The sequence below is a fragment of the Sciurus vulgaris genome, assembly GCF_902686455.1.
Source record: "Sciurus vulgaris genome assembly, chromosome: 5".
NCBI classification, from domain to species: Eukaryota; Metazoa; Chordata; class Mammalia; order Rodentia; family Sciuridae; genus Sciurus; species Sciurus vulgaris.
This window is the reverse complement of record NC_136465.1, coordinates 13,750,403-13,769,932: the sequence shown is the minus strand read 5'-3', so window position 1 is coordinate 13,769,932 and position 19,530 is coordinate 13,750,403. Positions and strand designations below refer to the sequence as shown.

At 48.8% G+C, this 19,530-nt stretch overlaps 1 protein-coding gene across 3 annotated transcripts in view; it reads right to left on the bottom strand.

The window, feature by feature from the left end:
• Positions 1 to 19,530, bottom strand: part of LOXL2 (lysyl oxidase like 2) — an 83,969-nt gene that overhangs the window by 45,146 nt on the left and 19,293 nt on the right. For all 3 annotated transcript variants that reach the window (XM_079142277.1, XM_079142278.1, XM_079142279.1), the window contains exons 2-3: positions 13,375 to 13,819; positions 6,941 to 7,116 (exon numbers count right to left, since the gene is read on the bottom strand). In XM_079142277.1, coding sequence (XP_078998403.1) covers positions 6,941 to 7,116; positions 13,375 to 13,738 — 540 coding nt within the window. In that variant the 5' untranslated portion in view covers positions 13,739 to 13,819. The remainder of the gene's footprint in view (positions 1 to 6,940; positions 7,117 to 13,374; positions 13,820 to 19,530) is intronic.

Sequence of the window (19,530 nt, the reverse complement as noted above, 5' to 3'; positions counted from 1 at the left end):
GCCAGAAACCAACTTTCCGGATTCACTAGGGTGTGCACAATTTCAAATATTTTATTCTGTTATCTGCATAAACACTCCTGTTTTTCAGACGCTGTGACCTATTTTTGGTTGGGAAAATAGGTCACCTTAGAGCTCCTTCTGTGTGTCCCAAGGTGGCTCGCAAGCCCTGGCCACATGTAGGGCAGGATCTTACATATGCTCTCGCTCAAGCTCCCGGGGAGGTGGGACAGAAGACAGCCAGGACAGCTTCGTCTGACAGCCCAGCTGGCCGAGGATGCAGGGCTGCCGATCTCCACCTCTGCTCTTCACACCTTTGCCAAAGGCTCCAGCACGAGCCACTCATTGCTACCATTTCTCCTTCCAGAGGGGAGTCGTCCAGTTATCCTTCCGTCATCTGGGGGAAGGGGTCCGTGTTTAGGCTTCACCCCTTTCTAAACTGCACACAGGTGGAAATCACTGGATGTGACCTGTTGCTCTGGTGCCAGGAAGAGGACAATGAAGCTCCTGGCTAGGAAGTGCTCACTCTTCTGGAAGTCTCTCTGGAGACCCTTCCTTTGGGGCCTGCACCTCCCAGAGCCCCCAGATGCAGGCAGATAAGCCTGTTGCTTGGGAGGGTGATGTTGGAACATTTGGCAGCTGACTGTGACTAATAAAAACCAGGACTCCTGGAATTTAAAAAATTCACAGCAACCCTAGTCCCTGTGGTTAAGAGGAGAAGAAAGGGCTTTTTCAGGTCTACTGAGTCCTTCCAGAAGAATGCCAGAGAGCAGAGGGTAGGGGTGTCAGGCTCTCCCCTCTAGTGGAAATGAATGGCCTCCTGACTCTGTCCTCATCCTCTCTCTAGGGGCCTCTCAAGCCTTCATGGCTGCCTCCTGTCATAAAGAAGAAACCGAGGCACAGAGTCAGTTAGGGGATAGGTAACATCTAAATCTCACAGCCTGGGGATTTCTGATAAGTTCTGGTAACCTATTTGCTTTTGGCCAAAGAAACTTTTAAAAATGGGTAGGGAAGAAGGCAGGTGAGGAGGGGGAAGACGCACTCCTGTTTCCTGGTCTAACGACACATGGCCCCAGCCAGGAGCCTTCTGAAGCACGTGACTAGCAATGTGCAAACCAGCCAGTGAACAGGGGTTTGCTCCGAAGGGCATCTGGAGTTGTCATCTCTCCTTATCTGATGCTTTTTCCAACTTGTCCACCGGCCACAGACAGGAAACAAAGCCTCTTGTTTTAAGAAGTTTTGAAACCCTGGGAGGTTTGATTGGGGCCCTGTTTTCTGAGTTTAAAACAATCTATTTTCCTGGAATCAACATGTTGCTATATTTTACTATTTGCTCCTGCCTACCTCCTTCTGGCTATTGACCCCAAGCCTTATTTTCCTGATATCCAGCCAAACTTCTCTTTCGCAGTGAGCATCCAGAGACCCAAGGGATCAGCCACTCCAGACACACAGCTGCAAGGCTCAGTCTCCATGAGACTGGTACTCAAGCCCCCAACTCTGGGGTCTAAAAGTGAGAATCCATAGCAAGGTGGTACAGTCTGTGTTGGGAGAGGGGAGAAGTGAGACCCTGTCCTGCTAATTTCCTGCATGAAATGGTCACGTGACCATCCATGAGAAGCAGATGCCCTTTTCCTGCCTCTAGAGAGGCATTCGGCAAGTGTCAGGGAGCCCCTGAGCAAGCCCTGAGCAGATGCTGCAAGAGTTCAGGGAAGCACAGTTAGCTCATCAAGTGAAATTCCATCAGCCAGGCTCCACGGCTTCGTGACTCATACCTCTGGCATCCCTGAGTGGGATGAACTTGGTTCTTGAGTCAGTAGTAGGGATAGCAATGTACTGTAGCACTTCATAGTCTTGCAAAGCACTTTTATAGAAATTGTCTGATTTTTCCCCCTGCAGAGCATTTAAAACTGTCTTGCAAATGACGAGTGCATGCTGTGTCACTCTGAGAACTACTGCCACTGTGGATTACTGACCATGGTATTTGCCTGGTGTTCTGACACTGGCCAACAGGTAACTCAAGGTCCAACCTGCGAACTCTCCCTTGGAGGGGCCATTCATATGAGGAAGGGGCATTTTTCCCCCTCTAGAGGGGAATTTATGAAGTGTCAAGAAGCCCCTAGGATGTCCCATTCCCACAGAAGTCCAGGAAGCACAATTAGTCAATTAAGTGAAACTCTTATCAGCCAGGCTCTGGGGCTTCGTGACTCATGCCTCTGGCATCCCCTAGGGGAACAAGCCTGCTCTAGGCTGGTACAGTGTCCCCTGCTGCCCAGGGAATTCTAATGCACCCTGGAGAAGGTGCAAGCCTGAGAAGGCCACCTGTGATTCTGTGATCTGTCCCCAATCTCTAGGCATCTCTGAGGGGGTGTGCCCCAGAGCCTGGGCCATGTCCCTGCAGAGTAGGGGTGGGAAGTGACAGGGGTGTCCTCATCACCTCTGTCAGCCCAGGGGTTTACAACCGGGCCACAAGACACAGAGAAAACACTTGGTTTTGGACTGCACTTCACTCTTGGCCACTTTTGAATTCACCGGCCCAAACCTATCAAGGAAGGGCTTGTATATACACATATCCTCGGAGGTGGAAGAGCGAGGATGTAAAATCTGCACCTGGTTTCAAGGTCAAGGTTGTGAGGGGCCAGGGAAGAGGCAGGGAGAGGGCCCCAGCACACAACATACACACTAGTTGGCCTCTCGTGTGTGTGTGTGTGTGTGTGTGTGTGTGTGTGTGTGTAATGGGAGGGGTGTCAATCTACACAAGCATTTACAGTACCAAGAGCTAGCTAGTGGGCAGCTCCAAAGAGGGATGGGTGGGTACATTTTAGTCTCAGGGAAAGAGGGTACATTTTCAGCCTCAGGGAAAGAAGGGGTCTTAGGATTGGGCAATCACCAATCCCACGTCTTTCTCCACGTAGGAATCTGACTGTAACACTCCTGGCAGGAGGTCGTCTAGTTCCTGCTTACACACCTCCAGTGACAAGGAGCTCACCCCTACCCAGGGAGCAGTCCACTGTGGGTTCCCCATGTTTGAAATTGATTCCCAACACTTGACCCTCCATCTTAGCTCTGGGACTGGACAGTATTATAAAATTTCTCTCCATGGTAGTACCTCAGACATTTGAAGAGAACCAACACACCTCCCCCACATCTCTTTTCTTGACAGAAAAATGATCTGTCCCTCATACGATATGGTTTCCAGGTTTGTTTCCGTTCTGCTGGCGTGACCTGGTCAAGAGATGGACCAGAACTGAGCTGACGAGTTCACAGAGACCACCCCTGTCTCTGCGGAGCACTCTGCTCTCACTTTTCAAGTTGGCACGTGCTATGTGTTTAGTCAATCAACACCACAGAGATTTGATTTTTTTTTTTTTTTTTTTAATAACCAGCGCTCTTTTGTCACTTTCCCTGTTGCCTGTACTTGTGGCTGACTCCTTTTCTCCATGAACCATGATACAGAACCTTGAATGTAAAGTGTGTAAAATGTAACATCTATCCTTACTATGTTACATTGAGGTCTATTATTGTTACATTTGGAGACTATTATTTCTACCACAGTGATTTTCCACAATTTTATATTACAGCAGTCCCTCCTAGTTCTGTTTCTTAAATATTTTATCAGCCCACGTCTTAATTTCCATGCAGACTCCTGATGCTTGATGGGTCGGCAGAAGCAGAGCCTCAAGGCACACCATTATAGACCATGCACTGTGCTCACACTAAATTAGTCACTAGTTCTCCCAGGGCCTCATTAGTCAGTACCCAATGACTCCACCTAACTGCATGGCCACCAAAGCTATGTCTCATCCTCTCATCCACAAAAATTTAATAGAGGTCATTTTCTTAGCTGAAAGGAATGATTCCGTGACATCAGTGGCTGACACGGACCATTCCATCAGGTATTTTGGAGAAACATCTCAGCATCTCCCAAGTATCCCCTGTAGGTGGTCTGGGTGTCTCCATCTCTGCCAGGCTGACAGTAAGCATGAGCTTAAGCCACAAAGCAGAGGATGCAACAATCTTCTGGCAACTCACAAAGGCTTTCCTGAGGCACCCTTAATATAGGCCCCCACATGACCTAATTTCAGTGGACACCAAAGAAAAAAAGTCTCAGGGGGACCGCCCATCAGCTGAAAATTTCCTCCTGGTCTGTGGCTGGACAAGGAAGCTCCACCCTGGCTCGTGGTCACCAGTCCAGTCTGTGTGACAGCAAGAGGGTGGCCTTCTAGGAAAGTGTAATTGATGACTGTGAATCATCTGGCCCTTTGAACCAGACGCCTGCCCTGACAGCCCCCTCAGGTTACTGTAAATGCATCAGGGCCTGAGTTCTTTGCCTGGATGATCCTACAGCTTTCCCAGGGCCCACATCCTGCCTCCACAGGTCCTGAGAACCATGTTGTCTTTCCAAATGGTATTCCAGACATGACGTGTGCAGCAGACATCCAACAAATGTGCAGGACAGAGACGGGTACTGTGCTTCCCTGCCAGGGGAGATCAGCCCTCCCAGAATAAGAAGGTTCCCTCCAGCAACATCTTTTTCAGATCCTCTATGCCTTTTCCACTCCATTAGGTTTCTGCTTTTGATATGACCCATCTTAATCCCCACCCCAAATGCTTAGCATTGGAACTGGCACATAGTAGGCATTTAATAAACATTTATCCAATGAAGGGTCACTCACAGCGTCCTTTCTCCAGGATCATTTTTTCTAGTGAAAGATGAATATTCTCCTTTTCTCAACCTAAAACCCACTGATGTTTTGGCCAATCTTCCTTTTATTCACACAATCCATTCCTTCCTTATGTCAAGAACCCTGGGGCTTCACTGGACACTCCAGGAGAGTTATCCTGAGGTTCTAGGCCGAACAGAGGCCTGTTAAAGACATGATAATGAGGGTCACTGTCCTATCAGGCAGGACAATGCTATGAAGGGATGATTTGCTCCTATGTCTTTATCATCACTGGTTTTAGTATTTTATCTGGGGAGATCCACCTAAGGAATCTCTGGTTTGCATTTCTGCAGAGAAGAACATTTGGGAGTTGAAGATACTGTTCTCATGAGGTACCTAGAATTACACCTGCTTGGTACAGTGATTAGTAAGATACAGCTCCTGCCCTCAAGGGCTTCTCAGAGAGATGAGATACATACCAGCAGGGATAACTATTCTGCCTGAGGTAATGAAGAGTGGAAAGTTCTGCACAAGCGCACCTTCCAAATCAACTATGGTGAAGCAAAGGTGTCGTTGGCAAAGTTCAGTTACTAAGCAAAGTACCTGTCTCCAACACACCCTCTGGTTATCTCAAAGGAAAGAGGACACTTCTGAGTGTCCACTGGAAGTGGTCTGGACTTTCCAGCTGAGGGAAGGATGGGAATCCTTTGCCCGCTCAGGGTAGGCTGGACCTGTTCCCAGTGTACTTGGCCTGCCCTGGGAAGGCAGAGAGAGGCAGGGCAGTGTGAGTCACGAGAGGAAAACACATGGACAACAGTCCGGGAGCACTTCCTCTGGAGCCCAAATAGGGCCATTTCAAGTCACTTTTCTTCAGCATTACTGATGGGTTGGGCTTGAGGCCAAGGCACAGTGAGGCTCCTTGGCCTGGGCTCATGACAGATCCCACAGTCCCTTGGGACAGTTAACATGTTCCATGAGGACGGGAGTCTCGTTGCTACCTTTTCCCATCCTACCTTAATACCTAAGAGCAGAGCAAGAAGCCATCTGTTTAGTTGGCTTTGTTTGGGTGGGTGAAGAAGTTGTTGAAAAAAAGAGGCTCAATCTGTAACTGTGCCATGTCAAAGGGTCACAAGCCCCGGTGGCCTCTTCCAAGTGCTGACTGGGGCTGGCAACCCCAGAGTCCTTAGAATCATCTGGGGAGCTTAGAAAAACATACTGGGCCTGTAACAGGAAGGTCAGATTCAGCAGGTCAGGGGTGAGGCCCAGGTCTGCATTTGTAATCTGATCCTCAGCTAGATTTGAAATCAACTCTCCAGGGGTTGCCAGCCTCCAAGATGCCCCCAAAGAAGGTCCCCAATGATCTCCACTGCCTGTATTCATGTCCTTATGTCATCTCCTCCCACACAGTACCAGGGTTGGTCTGTGTGATCAAGAGAATACAGCAGAAATGACGGACATCACTTCTGAGATTAGGTTTTGAGATATCTGGCTCCTATCTGATGCTGCCCTTCACTCTCCTACAGATCACTCACTGTGGGGGAAGACAACTGCCAAGTCTTGGGGACACACAGGCAGCCTATGGAGAGGCCAGGCAGAGGGAAACAGAGGGCTCCAGTCCACAGCCAGCAGGAGACCAAAGCTTGCCTACAAACACAGGAATTAGCATGGGGGTGGAAACTCCAGCCCCAGTCCACTACTGACTGCAGCTTCCAGAGACTCTTCGAGGAATCAAGTAGCTAAGCCACCATGCCATCTTGAATCTTAGAAACCACGTGAGACAATAAATGTGGCTGCTAGGCTGAAAAATCCAGGAAAATGTGTTACTCAGTAAATAATAACAAATACATGTTCCAGTCCACACAGCAGGCTCCGAAGGTGTCTCCTGCTTGCCCTCTTAGCCTCAATTCTCGCGCTATCAACACATACCTTCTCCCAAACATCCCAGGTCACACTCTGCACTCTTGACTTTGTCCCACTTGTTCTCTGTGCCTGAAATGCCCTTTCCCCACAGATGCCACCCCAAAGGTGTCCTCAAACCAGAGCTGGGGGGCACAGATCTCCCTTGTTTGGTGCTCACACACACACTTCTTAAAATCATCAGGCAAGAAGCAAGTTACATGGGAGAAGAAAAATGTCCAGGTGAAGAAGTTACCCGGGGAACAGGTGGCACCCACCTGGAATTTCAGTTACAGGAAGATTGCAAGTTCCAAGCCAACCTCAGCAACTTAACCCTGTCTCAGAATAAAAATTAAAAAGGAAGTCATCAAGAGCATGTGACTTGCCTCTATCTGGTTGAACAACAAATTGTCAAATTTGAACCCAGGAATCCTTTTATCACTGCACACCACGCCGACGTCTTCTGTGTGCTTGCAGTCGGTGACACCCCAGCCATTGGAGGAGCAGGCTGCCAGGGTCGCCTCTTTGCCAGTGCAGTGGACATTGTCCAACCAGATGGGCCCTGAAGGAAGCAGAGGAGAGAAATCAAGCACCATGTCAATGCAGCTTGGGTGTCTGGGGGGCATCAGTGTCTTACATGGAAAGAGAAATTTTTTTTTTTTTTTTTTTTTTTTTTTTTTTTTGGCTACGTGTGTGTGGCCATCAATTGATTTTATGCAAAGATACCGCATCTGGTCCTAGACCATCTGGATTTCCTTGCCAGAACAGGCAACTGATGTGATTTGAGGAAGTGGTAGACTGGGCACAGTTAGGACAGAAATCTGATTCAAGCTCAGAAGCTCCATGGTCTAGCAGAAAGAGCAGGGACTTTGGAGATGAAGCTGGGTTTGAATTCTGGTGCAGGCACTTTTAGCTTTTTGACCCTGGTTAAAGCTAAAGCAGGTGACAGTGATACCTGGGCTGCAGAGGTGTATGCTGATTGGATAGTACACAGCACAAGCCCAGTTTACCCCTTAGTTACCAAAAATGGTAATGATGAGGAAGAGGAGGATTTTAATTTATGGACTATGGCACAAGCCAGTCTCACCTGCTACCTGTGGCAGAGGCTGACCTCTGACTCCTTGGGGAAAAGCAAAGGTATTCTGTAATCGAAGGTTTACAGTTTTTTTTGGCAATTTCCCACGTACTACCTGCTGGATCTTTCCATACCTCAGGGAAGAAGACAAGGTGGCATGATTATTTCCACATCCCAGAAGCAGAGCCCTGGTTCAGAGAGGCAGTCCACATGTACCAGGCTTCTCAGCCCAGAGACTGGGCCTCAATTCCCTACTCAGTGCCCTGCCCGTTTCTTGATGTTTACTCTGCCTGGTTGAGAGATGGAGCAGCTACATTAACCCACAGAGCCAGCTCTTCATATTCCAGAAGCCTACTCTGGAACTCTGCTTACCTCCAGCTCTTTTATCTCACCTGCTAGGTAGAGAATCCAGTGTGCAAAGAGCTAGAAGTTAACCACAGTGAGACACCTACCATCTCATGTCATAGGATGGCTACTATCAAAACAAAACAGAAAAATAACAAGTGTTGACACAGATGTGCATCCCTGGTGCAAAGGCCTAATCACACACCTGCTATGGAAAACAGCAAGGCAGCTCCTCAAAAATTTAAAATAAATCCCAGCAGCTCAGGAGGCTGAGGCAGGACAATCGCAAATTCAAAGTCAGACTCGGCAACTCACCAAGGCCCTAAGCAACTCAGCAAGACCCTGTCTTTAAATAAAAAAATATTTTTAAAGTACTGGGGATGTGGCTCAGTGGTTAAGTGCCCCTAGGTTTGATCCCTGGTACCAAAAAGTATGAAACTATCATACAGTCAGCAATTCTGTGTATATATCCCAAAGAACCAAAAGCAATCTCGAAGAAGTATCTGCACACCCACGTTCATGGTAGCCATATTCGCAACGTGGGCAAGTGGTGGAAGCAAGACTAGTGTCTGTTGACAAATCGTGGTACATAAATACAATGGAACAGACTTAAAGAGGAAAATAATTCCCACACTAACTTCAGCCTGGACAAACCTTGGGGGACATCAGATGAAGTGGAGTCAGTCAGTCCTGAAAGGACAAATACTAGATGATTCCACTTACATGTAGCACCTAGAATAGCCACACTCTCAGAGACAGGAAACAGAATGGGGTGGTCAGGGTCCAGGGGCAGGGGGAGTGGGCAGTGTTTGTTTAATGGGCACAGAGCCTCGGTGCCGCAAGATGAAAATGTTCTGGAGGTGTCGGCACAAAAAAGGTGAACATACCAAACATACCTAAACAGTACTACTAAACAGTACTACTGCACTGTGCACTTCAAAATGGTGAAGATGTGAATATTACATTATGCATGTTTTGCCACAATTAAAAACAAAAATTAAGAAAAAAATTTCTGGAGGGTTTTCAAATAGTGATTTTTATAAATGCCACTACCAAATGAAAGAAAAGAAAACCAAGTGCCTTGTTTTTCTTAAGGCTCCTTTTAGAAGTCTACTAAACAGCAGAGTCCTACAAACCTGGGTTCTAGTCCCATCTACCATGGACTTGGGCACTAGTGACTTGGTCAGCGGCTTAACCAAGCCTGGTTCCCATTTTTCAAATAAAAACAATGTACAATAAACAGGTAGCCATGGAGATCCAACGAAATAATGGATTTGCCTGGGACATATTCAATCTTCCTTTCCTCTTTCCAGGAAGTCAGGGAAACAATAAATCCCATAATGCAAGGAAAAAAAAAAAAAAAAAAAAAAAAAAAAAAGAATAAAAACACCCCCATTATAAAGATTAGAAAATCGAGGAGGGAAGCTGAGGTTCTTTAAGGTCGGGGAGGCCACGGGGCCAGTCTTCTGACTTCCAGACCTGGTTGGAACGTGTCTGCTGTGATGGATGGTAAGTCCAGTCTTAAAGGAGAGCGCCTCAGACACGTTGTGGGAACAAAGAGTTTATTGAAAACATCTGGGCTGAGGTTTTCCAACTGGTTTCTCAATCTGGCCTGGTTTCTAAGCCGTCCAGCTCCACTGAAACATATGCTCCCTAATCAATTGCTGTTTCTACAACAAGCTCATGTTTGTCTTACTAAGTACTAGCAACGGAAAAGACCCTCCACCTTTCAAGCGGGGCCTCTCCCTTGGAATGTTCTGTAGCTGCGCTGCCGAAGAGCAGATGGTAAAAAGAAGTGGTGCCCTTATTCCATCTGCAGCAACAGAAACCACCCTCGCAGAGGGCTGGAGCAGATCAGCACACCTTTAAAGTAACCGTGCAGAGTTGCAAAGCCTGGATGCTATGGGGTTTGCCACACTTTGGAGATGGAGCGAATGGAGTGAACACCCAGGAGTGCTGAGTGGAGCTAAGCTGCCCAAGAGCTGCTCTCTTCTGCGCCTTCCAAGGACCCCCAGTAAGGCTGCCCTCTACCTGTGCTTGATCAGTTACTTTTCCTTAACTCTGTAAATCTGTACTTAGCACTGGATGACATCACCATGCGTGGTCTACTATTTAGCCCAATTTCATGTGGATTTTGTTGTTGTTGTTGTTGTTTTCCCCCATGTACGTAGTGCCCATCTCCTGACTGTCCTGATTCCAGTCAGGAGCCTCTGGGTCTGCCTGCAGGCACACAGGATGGTGCCAGGCATAGACTGGCATCTAGCTGGCTGGGAAAGTGGTATTTGGGACACAAGATGAGGCGCACACTTTGGACACAAAAAAGCCATTCAATCAGAAGCAAAATTTCGTTTTACTCTTTCCACTCATTTACCCTAAGAAATGTTTCTCCTGATGAGAGATGTGTGAACAAATTAACGGGTCCTTTGGAGAAGAAAGATCATAAACGAACTTCCGTTTGAATGCCAGGCCCTGGGCTCTGTCAGGGTAATGGAAATTGCTTAAGTCAGAATCTGCAGGGTCATTGGCTTTGCTGTTCTGATCAGGAATAGGGGTGCAACAGGGTGGAGAACCAGGACCTTAGTTTATGTGGCTGAGAGCCACCCAGAGGATGCTAAGTGGGTCAGCTGCCCCTTCTAGAACTGCCTAAAAGGGCCTCTAGTTTATCTGAGCTCAGAGGTGCTGTGAGCAGTAGGACCTGCAGACAACCAGGATGGAAACCCGGGAGGGGCGAGGGATCCTGGTGCTTACAGCAGCTTCACCACTTCTGCCTGAACTGCACAGGAGTCTGGGGACTTCTGGAGAGGTGGCCTTTTATAGGGTCACGGGCAGGCTTCCTAGCCCATCCACAAGCCTGATTTGCAGATCAAACTCCACTGGGGCAGAGCCCAGGGCACTGGCCACACTCTGGTCTTAAGAGCACACACTGTTTTGTCAACCGCTCTCATATTCTCCCAGATCAAAATGAATCAATTAGCTAATACTCGTGGCGTGCCCAACAGGTACCCAGGGCTAAAAACAAACAAAAACTCAACGGATGGCGAAATGCACATTCAGGTTTAAGAGGCCTCTCATAATGCAAACCAAAGGCCACTTTAGATGGACAGCCTAACCCTTAAACCCCTGGGCACAGGACAGGGTTCACCGGGTCTAGCATGTGTTTCTCTCTGTCCTCTCCTTGAACTTCACCTGTCGTAACCTTGGTGATTTGAGTGTCCTTCTAGTACTCTCGGCCTCTCGGCCACATCTCCTCTGTCCAGGGGCCTGCCCCCACCTGGCTGCAGCTGCTCCTCCATGGTCATAGCCCACACCTTATCTACCAATCGCAAGCCCTCCTCCATCTCTCTACTCTGCATCTGGGCCCCTCGGCCATCTTTCCACCATCCATATTCCTTTAAAGCCGCAGTGTCTGCAGGGACCCCCCACCCTCTGTATGGATTGCAGCAGCTTTGCCTGGTCCTTTTCTCCTCCATGACCAAGCATGGGCTCCCTGGACCATGATTTTGGTCCCTTCCTCTATTCTCTTGAACTCTTCGCCCACATCATCCTTGGAGAGCAAAATCCCACCTAGGCGAGTCCATCTTTCCAAACACCCCATACCTGCTCCTGCTGGGAAAAAATCCATAACCACCTTGTCCGATGACAGGTAGGTTTTCAATTTGGGCAGAAATAAAATAAAGTTGTCACCAGAGAGAAAAATACTCCACTGTCATTGGATAGTACTTGTCATGAAATAAAGAAGACCGGAGAGCCTGGAATAAAAACCATGAACCTAACGTCAGGCCTGGATTGCTCAGCTGTCAGCACAGAGGTGCGGACGTACGCAGGAGCACTGGAAGTTTTAAAGAAGACAGGAAATGGATTCCAACGGCCCCACATCTGCTAACCCATCTTGGCTGCTTTGGCTCTCCACACTGCAAGGAGCCCAGAGTGAGCTGCTGAACACATTTGATACTAGGAATCGGCTCTGGAGCCAGTTCTCCCAACAGGAAATTTTCCATTGCACGGAAGTAAGGCATGCAGGAGATGGTGCAACCCTTCTCTTATAATTTCTAGAACAGAAAGAAGGGTTGGGAGGGAGACCAACAGTTGTCTATTTCACTCTCTCCCAAAGCAGTTCACAGATACAATCATGGCACAGGCTTCCAGAAGCTCAGCTCCCCAGCTCCAGTCCCGACTCTAGAAACCAGAAGATGTGGCTGTAGGTCTGAGATGTTCTGTATTTCTAATCCCTTCAGAAGAATCTAATGCAGTCAGGGTGGCACTGATCCAGTAGTCCAGGACAGGAGTGTAGCCCCTCTCTCATGTTGGCAGCCAGGCCCCTGCTGAAGCCTGGGCAGCTCAGCTGGTGGAAGAGCTGCCTCTGCTTTACCAACCCAGGGAAGGACTCAGCTCCCGGAGGGCAACTGTTTCAAATGATGCCCTTCACCTCTACCTCCTTTTTGGAAACACAGACTGAGGATTTCAAGAGTTCTCAGAAAGCCCAACTTCCAGAGTGGGAAACTGAGACCAAATGGGATACGTGTCTTCCTATAAGCAAGTACAGTCAGTCACACACTGAATGACGTTTCAGTTGACTGAAGATCATGTATATAACAACAGTCCCCCCAAATTCTATACTATCACCTAGCAACCTCCTAGCTGTTTCAGTTTGTGTAGGTACACTCTATGATGTCACAACAACAAATCACCTAGTGACCCATTTCTAGACTATACCCCCGACATTAGGCAATGCTTGGTTGTCCTTATGTCAGCACTGGCTCTGAGCTCAAGGGTCAGGTCTCCAAGGCCCACCTTCCAGAGCTCCTAGGAGCTGCTGCTGCTGCTTTTTCTTAAGATAGAATGATTTGAATCTATCAAGGGAGGAAAGAATAGGCCAAAATCAGGTGAAAAACACAAAGCGGCTCTGTTCCTGTCATGTCCAATGCCACTCTAGCACATCAGTGTTAAAGTGATGAACTCCAAGTGGGTAGAATGCGCTAATGCCCAGGGAGCCCTTGTGAGACAGGGAAAAGGCCCTGTTCTGAGGGACCATCTGGAGGAAGGTACGGTTCTCTGGGCTGATGATGTAGCCCCCAGGCAGGGCGTTGGCTTGGAGAGATGCCCCAGGCTGATTTCACCTCCCACTTAGGGTCGCTAACCACTCCTGGTTTGCTGGTGACACTCTGTGCTCAAACCAGGAAAGTCCCAGGCAGATCAGGATGGCAGTCCCTCAATACATCCTGGGTGCCCTCCCGTCCACTTTCCTGCAGGACGCAGCCTGTGCAGGCAGATGAAGTGCTACCAGGCATTTATTTATACTTGATGGCATTTTCAGCTTTCTTTGCCAGGCTACCCTACAGAAAGCTGCTCCTGGTCTTTGCAGGTGCCATGCACTGAGTTCCAAAGCACAGAGCACTTTACCTTCGCCCTTGCCGTAGGAGGAGCTGGCCGTCCAGGACTTGGCCTCCACATATCCCAGCTCTCGGCAGACAACGTGAGCGGCATGGATGGAGAAGTCGTCGTCGCACACCGTGCCCCACTGGCCGTCGTAGTAGACCTCCACGCGGCCCTCGCTGTGCTTCCTCTTCTGCCCTGCCAGGCGCACCTGGATCTTGACCACATCAGAAGGCACCTGGGGCCGGTGGTACTCTGGAGCTGGTTGCTGGAAGTACTCGGGGTACTGGAGCTGGTAGGGCCAACTCTCGTACTGTGCCAGGCTCAGGGAGGGCAGGAAGGCAAGCAAGGCCAAACAGCTGCAGAGGCAGGAGCAGATGGGCCTCTCCATCCTGGTCCGTGGTGAGAGGATCCCTCAGACGGAGCCCTGAGGCAGTTAGGGGCAGGCTGGAGGGGAAGCAGCAGGAGCCTCCTGGCAGGGAGGAGAGGCAAGTTAGGGTAGAATCTGCTAGGACAGGTGTCAAGCTTACAGATGTCTCAGAGCCCTTTGATTTACACCTGTTGGCTTTGTGTATAAAGCTCTTCCATTTCTGTATTCCACCACATCTCCACCCCAGCTAACGTCTGGACCACACGGGTCAATGGGTGCCCACCTCTTTTGCCCACCTGCCTCCCATATCTCTGGAATGCTTTTCTCAGGAGGATTCCTGGCAGGGAATGTGGCACACTGGAACTCAACTTGAGAAGAGTTTTTAAAAGTCTATGGAGACGTGGGCAGAGTTCAGGGGAACTAAGAAAGGATGTGGGGGAACCCTGGGCTGGAAACAGAGGTGAGAATGACCACCCAGGGTGCTTGAGGGGCCCCCCAGGAAGGAGTGGGTTCCAGAACCAGAGCAGACTTTGCTGAAGGGTTTCCGAGTCCCTAGCAACCAGCAACCAGCAGGGGGGTTAGGGAGGGATGGCGGCCCTCACCCCCCTGTTCTCTGATCTCTTTCTGGTGCCTCCTATTGGGCAAACCCAACTCAACCTAACCTGAAGGCAAAAAAGGGCGAGGACACCCACTGGAGAAGCCCAGTAGACTGGCCTCCTGGGGGTCCTGGGGCTGGTGGGGAGGGAGACAGTGAATCTGATGGCCGAGCGCAGCTACCACTGCACACATGCTCCCTGGCTCCCGCTGCTTCCCTCCTCTCGCTCTCCAGAGCCCAGCTCACCTCTGGCGTCCTCCAAGCAGCATCTCTACTGAACCAGCCTGCAGGGCCACCTCCTGCCAAGGCTGGGCCGAGACCTGGACAGTCCTCTGCTACCTGCCCAGGTACTTCATGTGCCCAATTTGGTCACACGCTTCTTAGGGCAGGGCTTGTGCCTTACTGTTCTCTGGCCTGTGCGTGGTAAACTTCATGGCTCTATGCACAGGTTTACTGGACGAGAAGGTGATTTGGCTCCAGGGACTGAGCTGCCAGTGTGGTGCAGAGTTTGAGTGCTGCCCTGAAGCAGCCCTGTGTCGGGGAGTCTGGCAGGGGCCTGCATGGACTTGCCCAATTCTCTAGGGTAAGGCATTCCTGTGGGGTGCCTGCGGACCAGAGGCACGTGGCCTCTTTCAGGAGCCGAGAGGAAGCTTGGCATCTCCCCCTCCCTCCCTCTCTTCTCCCACACATGTCTAAACCTTCCTCTGCTCTGCTCCCAGGCACCCACCCATGCTTCTGAACATACCATGCCTTCCATCCTGGACCACGAGGAGGGGGAGACCACCAACAGGGGAGGCCAGTGGGTTTGTCTTTAGCCAAACTGGGAATTCTGCAAGAGAGCACTCCTGAGGCCTATGTCTCACCCTCAGAGAAACCACCGTGCCCTGGTGACAATCTCCTCTTTTTCATAGTGTCTGTTCCTGAAGAACTCAGGAGACTAGGACCAGCCTGCTCCTGGCCCAGAGAGGAGTCAGTAAGCTCTCTGTGACAAACAAGAGAGGGGCCAAGTAGCCTGAACCACCCAGGCAGGCAGGTTAGCAGAGCAGGAAGAGGGCATTCTGAAGCCACACAGTCTGAGTTTGAATCCTCATTCTGACACTTGGTAGTGGTGTGATCTTGGCAAAATACTTTCCTCATCTACAGAATGGGAATTGTACTCATATGGAGCCCGCAGAACTGTTCTGAGGAGGAACTGAAGGTCACCTCATGAGCACTACAGGCGCACTTGCTAGAGGAAATTTTAAAGACTTCAAAGCTGTGGTCACCATATCAGTGGAACCTGATTCTAACTCCAGAGTGAGGCCATGCAGCAAGGAACCCTGTGTGCCTTGGACCTGACATCATTCAGAGATCTGGGACTTTAAAGGGACTGTAGGTGCATCTGAAGGAGGAAGCAGATTGGGATTTGGGATTCAAAAGGGCAAAAAGCAGGACGAGCGGATGGAAGCCACAGGGGCAGAATACAGTGCACTGTGACCTCGCGTGCAGGCCAGGGTGAGCAGGCTCCTCAGCTCACAACGCGCTGTTCTTGAGGAAGGACCGGTTGACTTTCCTAAAGTCACAGCCACCCAGAGCCACCTGGCATCTGCTGGAAGAGAGGCAGCTCCATGGGTCCTGGGATGTCTGCAGTGCCCAGCGCCCCATGGTGGGTGCCAGAGCTGAGGAAGCCCTCTGGTGTCACTGGAGCCCCAGCAATTCACATCATGTGACTCACAACAAGGCCAGTAAGTGGTAGGGGTTCCCGAGACAGCCCCCTTCAGACATGGCCTGACAAACGAGGCTGTGGTTCTGAGGCAGAACGTTGGCTGGCTATAGAGGCCTGGGGACCTTGTGGAGGAGAGGGGACAGGCATTCCATTTCTTACTGCACAGGGGAGAGAATGGAAGGAGGGGATTAGCTGCACAGTTAGTGCAGATGATGCTGGAACTGGTCACCCTCCACCTACAAAGATGTCAGCAATCCCCCATCATGTACAAAACACATCAAGTTCAGACTGGGAATCAACACAGAGCCCCCCGCTCTCCTGGCTTCAGTTCCAACTGCACCTCTCCCCTGTCTCCCTCCAGCCCCTCACATACCACACATCCCCTCGATCCATCCTGTCCACCTGCAGCTCAGCGCCCGGCCCGGCCCTCCAGAGACGGTACCACAATCCTTCCTGTTCCTCAGGAGACTTTCCCAGGTCCTCCTCTGAGAATGAACGTCTCCTCTGGTCCCTTGAAAGTCGCATTTTGTTCATGCTTTACCCTGTTGTTGTGTCTAACTCTGCCACTGGAGCCTCAGCCCCAAGGGACAGAAACCACCCCTCTGCTGTCCCCAGAAAGCAATCTGTCTGTTTCTGGTTACAGCAGACCAGCTCCTGTCAGATAAGTTTTCTTGCCAAGAACAACTAGAAAAAGTAGAGAAATACTAAAAATACCCTGTCATGTACCGCACAACAACTTTTCACTCAGTAACAGGCTGCAAACACGATGGTGGCCCCATAAAATGGTAACGGAGTGAAAAACAGCTACTACCCAGCACCCAAACTGCATGAGGCATCAATCCCGTGATGCTGGTGGAAACAAGCCGACTGGCTGCCAGTCATATAAAAGTACATCATATGCCATTATGTACAGTAGTTGATAATGATAACAAATGACTAGGGTACTGGTTTAGGTACTTACTATATAAACCTTTTTGTCATTATTTATGAGTGTACTCCTTTTATTTATTTAAAAAAAAACTTTAATGTGAAACAGGACACTGTGTCATTTCAGCAGCAGTGGGCATCCTGGGCATCTCATGTTCGCACGCCTCTATTGCATCAAGAGGTCATAGGGAGGGACTGACGTGTGCCAGCCATCATACACTCTATGATGTCCGCACAGTGACAGGCTCACCGAAGGATGCATTTATCAGAATGTATCTCCATTGTTAAATGGAATGTGACTGCATGTGAAGACACCGGAAGGCTACCGAGGCAGCAAACCAAGCCAGCAAGGCCTCCAGAAGCCAGTACTCCAGCGGGACAGGAAGCGCAGAGAGCAGAGGCTCACGTTTGTCTCTGCTGTTCCTTCACAGAACTTGCCAGGGGTCAACAGGCTGAAAAGTTGAGCAAAGCTCTTGGCAGCCTCCAAGGCCTGACAGGACAAAAAAATGGGGCTCAGAGCTTGCCAGGGAGAGAGGGACTTGCTAGACAGCCCCGGGCTCCTAGACAGGGTCCCCAAAGGGCTGAACTCTAGCAGTTAGGGCACAGACTGGTTAGAAAGATCTAAAATCCACATACTTGGAATCCCAAAGAAGAGACGAGAAAGAATGTGCGGAGGAAATATTTGAAGAGACAATGACCAAGAATTTTCCAAAAATTGGCAAATGCCATTCAACCCACACATACAGATGGATTGGGCACATCACAATCCAACCATGGAAAATCCAAGATAGAGAAGATCTTCATGCAGCCAGAGTACAGTGAGTATGTTACTTTCAAAGAACAGTAGGGCCACTACTGGTCTCTCCACCAAAATTAGGAAACAATGAGAGAGCAACATGACATTTTTGAATGGCAGGAAAAAAATAAATTGATAATCTATACTTACTGGAGCAAATGAAGATGAAATAAGGACATTTCAGACAACCATAAGTGGGACAGCATTTGTTACCATAGCCATAAGATGGAAATACTAACAGGATATTCTTAAGCCAGATAATAGTATAAAAGTGTAGAAAGGAGAGAAGGAAACTATGTAGGTAAATGTAATTAAAAATCCACTGTGTAAAATGATAATGATGTCATACGGGATTTTAAATATTTGCAATATGATCTGGGGTTCTAGTTCAGTGGTAGAGCATTCGCCTAGCATAGGCAAGGTCTTGGGTTCAATCTAGCACCACAAGAAAACAAATAAAAACTGTGTGTTTGTGTGTGTGAGAAAGATTAAAATGTATGGCAATAATAGCACAGAGGTGTGTGGGAACTAAATGGAGTTGAAGTGTTTTAAGGTTCTTGTGTGATCTGAGCTGTGGTAAAAGTACTATTACCTTCTAGACTTGATTTTACAACAGTTGAAAGTTTAATTCAATTTTAACCTTCATGGATGGTAGCCACCATAAGAACTGTAAACAACAAAAAAGTAGAAAGATTAATAATGAAAAGGCAAATAATGAAGTTATTAAAAAGAAATAGTTGATATGTTAGTCAGTTTTCTGTCATTGTGACAAAATACCGAGAATTCAACTTATAAAGAAGAAAATTTTATTTTGGATCATGGTTCAGAAGTTTCAGTCCATGGTCAGCTGGCCACATTGCTCTGGGCCTGTGACAAGGCAGAACTTCATGGTGGGGTCAAGTGACAGAGGAGGCTGTTCACCTGATGGTAACTGGGAAGCAAGGAGAGAAACCTTCAAGGGCACACCCCCTGTGACCTAACATTCTCCCTGTAGGCCCCACCTCCCAAAGTTTCCATCACCTCGTAATAGTGCCACAGACTGGTGACCAAGCCCTTAACACATGAGGCCTTTTAAAAAGAAAAGAAAACTCATGCACCAAAGTTGCCAAAATCTATGGTAATGATGGCCGTGTAATTATGAAGAAGGAAAACAGAAATTCATGCCAGAAGATGGGTGAGCATAGTACAATAAGATGATTTGAGAGAGCACATTTGCAGAAATTTATTATAGTATATTGTAATAATTTTTCTGTTTATTATTTGTTATTGTTTTTTCTTGCTGTGCCTAATTTATAAATTAAATTTTATCATAGGTATGTATCTCTAGTGGGAAAAAGCATAGTAGGTACTACCTGTGGCTTCAGGTACCCACTAGGGGTCTTGGGATGTATCCCCTGCAGATAAGGAGGGCTACTGTTCTCTTCGGTTTTACTTCACCTGATGCAGTAAGAAACAAAGTATCCTCAGGAGGAAATTGAGGCACAGAGAAGGTCGGTAGGTTGCCCAAGGCTGCACTGAGGGAAGTACAAGCCAGGAAATGAACGCAGGGGGCAGGCTGGCCTAGGCCGTGCCCCTTCCCGAGTGCTCTGCTGCCCCAGCCAGCACTTGCCTCCCTCCCATCCCCTGGAAGGCTCAGAGGCTTCCAGAGCCTCTAATTTTGTTCCAAAAAGAAACAGAGAAAATGTGATCTTGCAATTTTTAAAAGAACTCTTAATCTCTGGATTTGCATTATCTAAAAACGGCTCCACCCATTTCCCTGGATTCTGCACTCTGGGAATGTCCTGCACTCA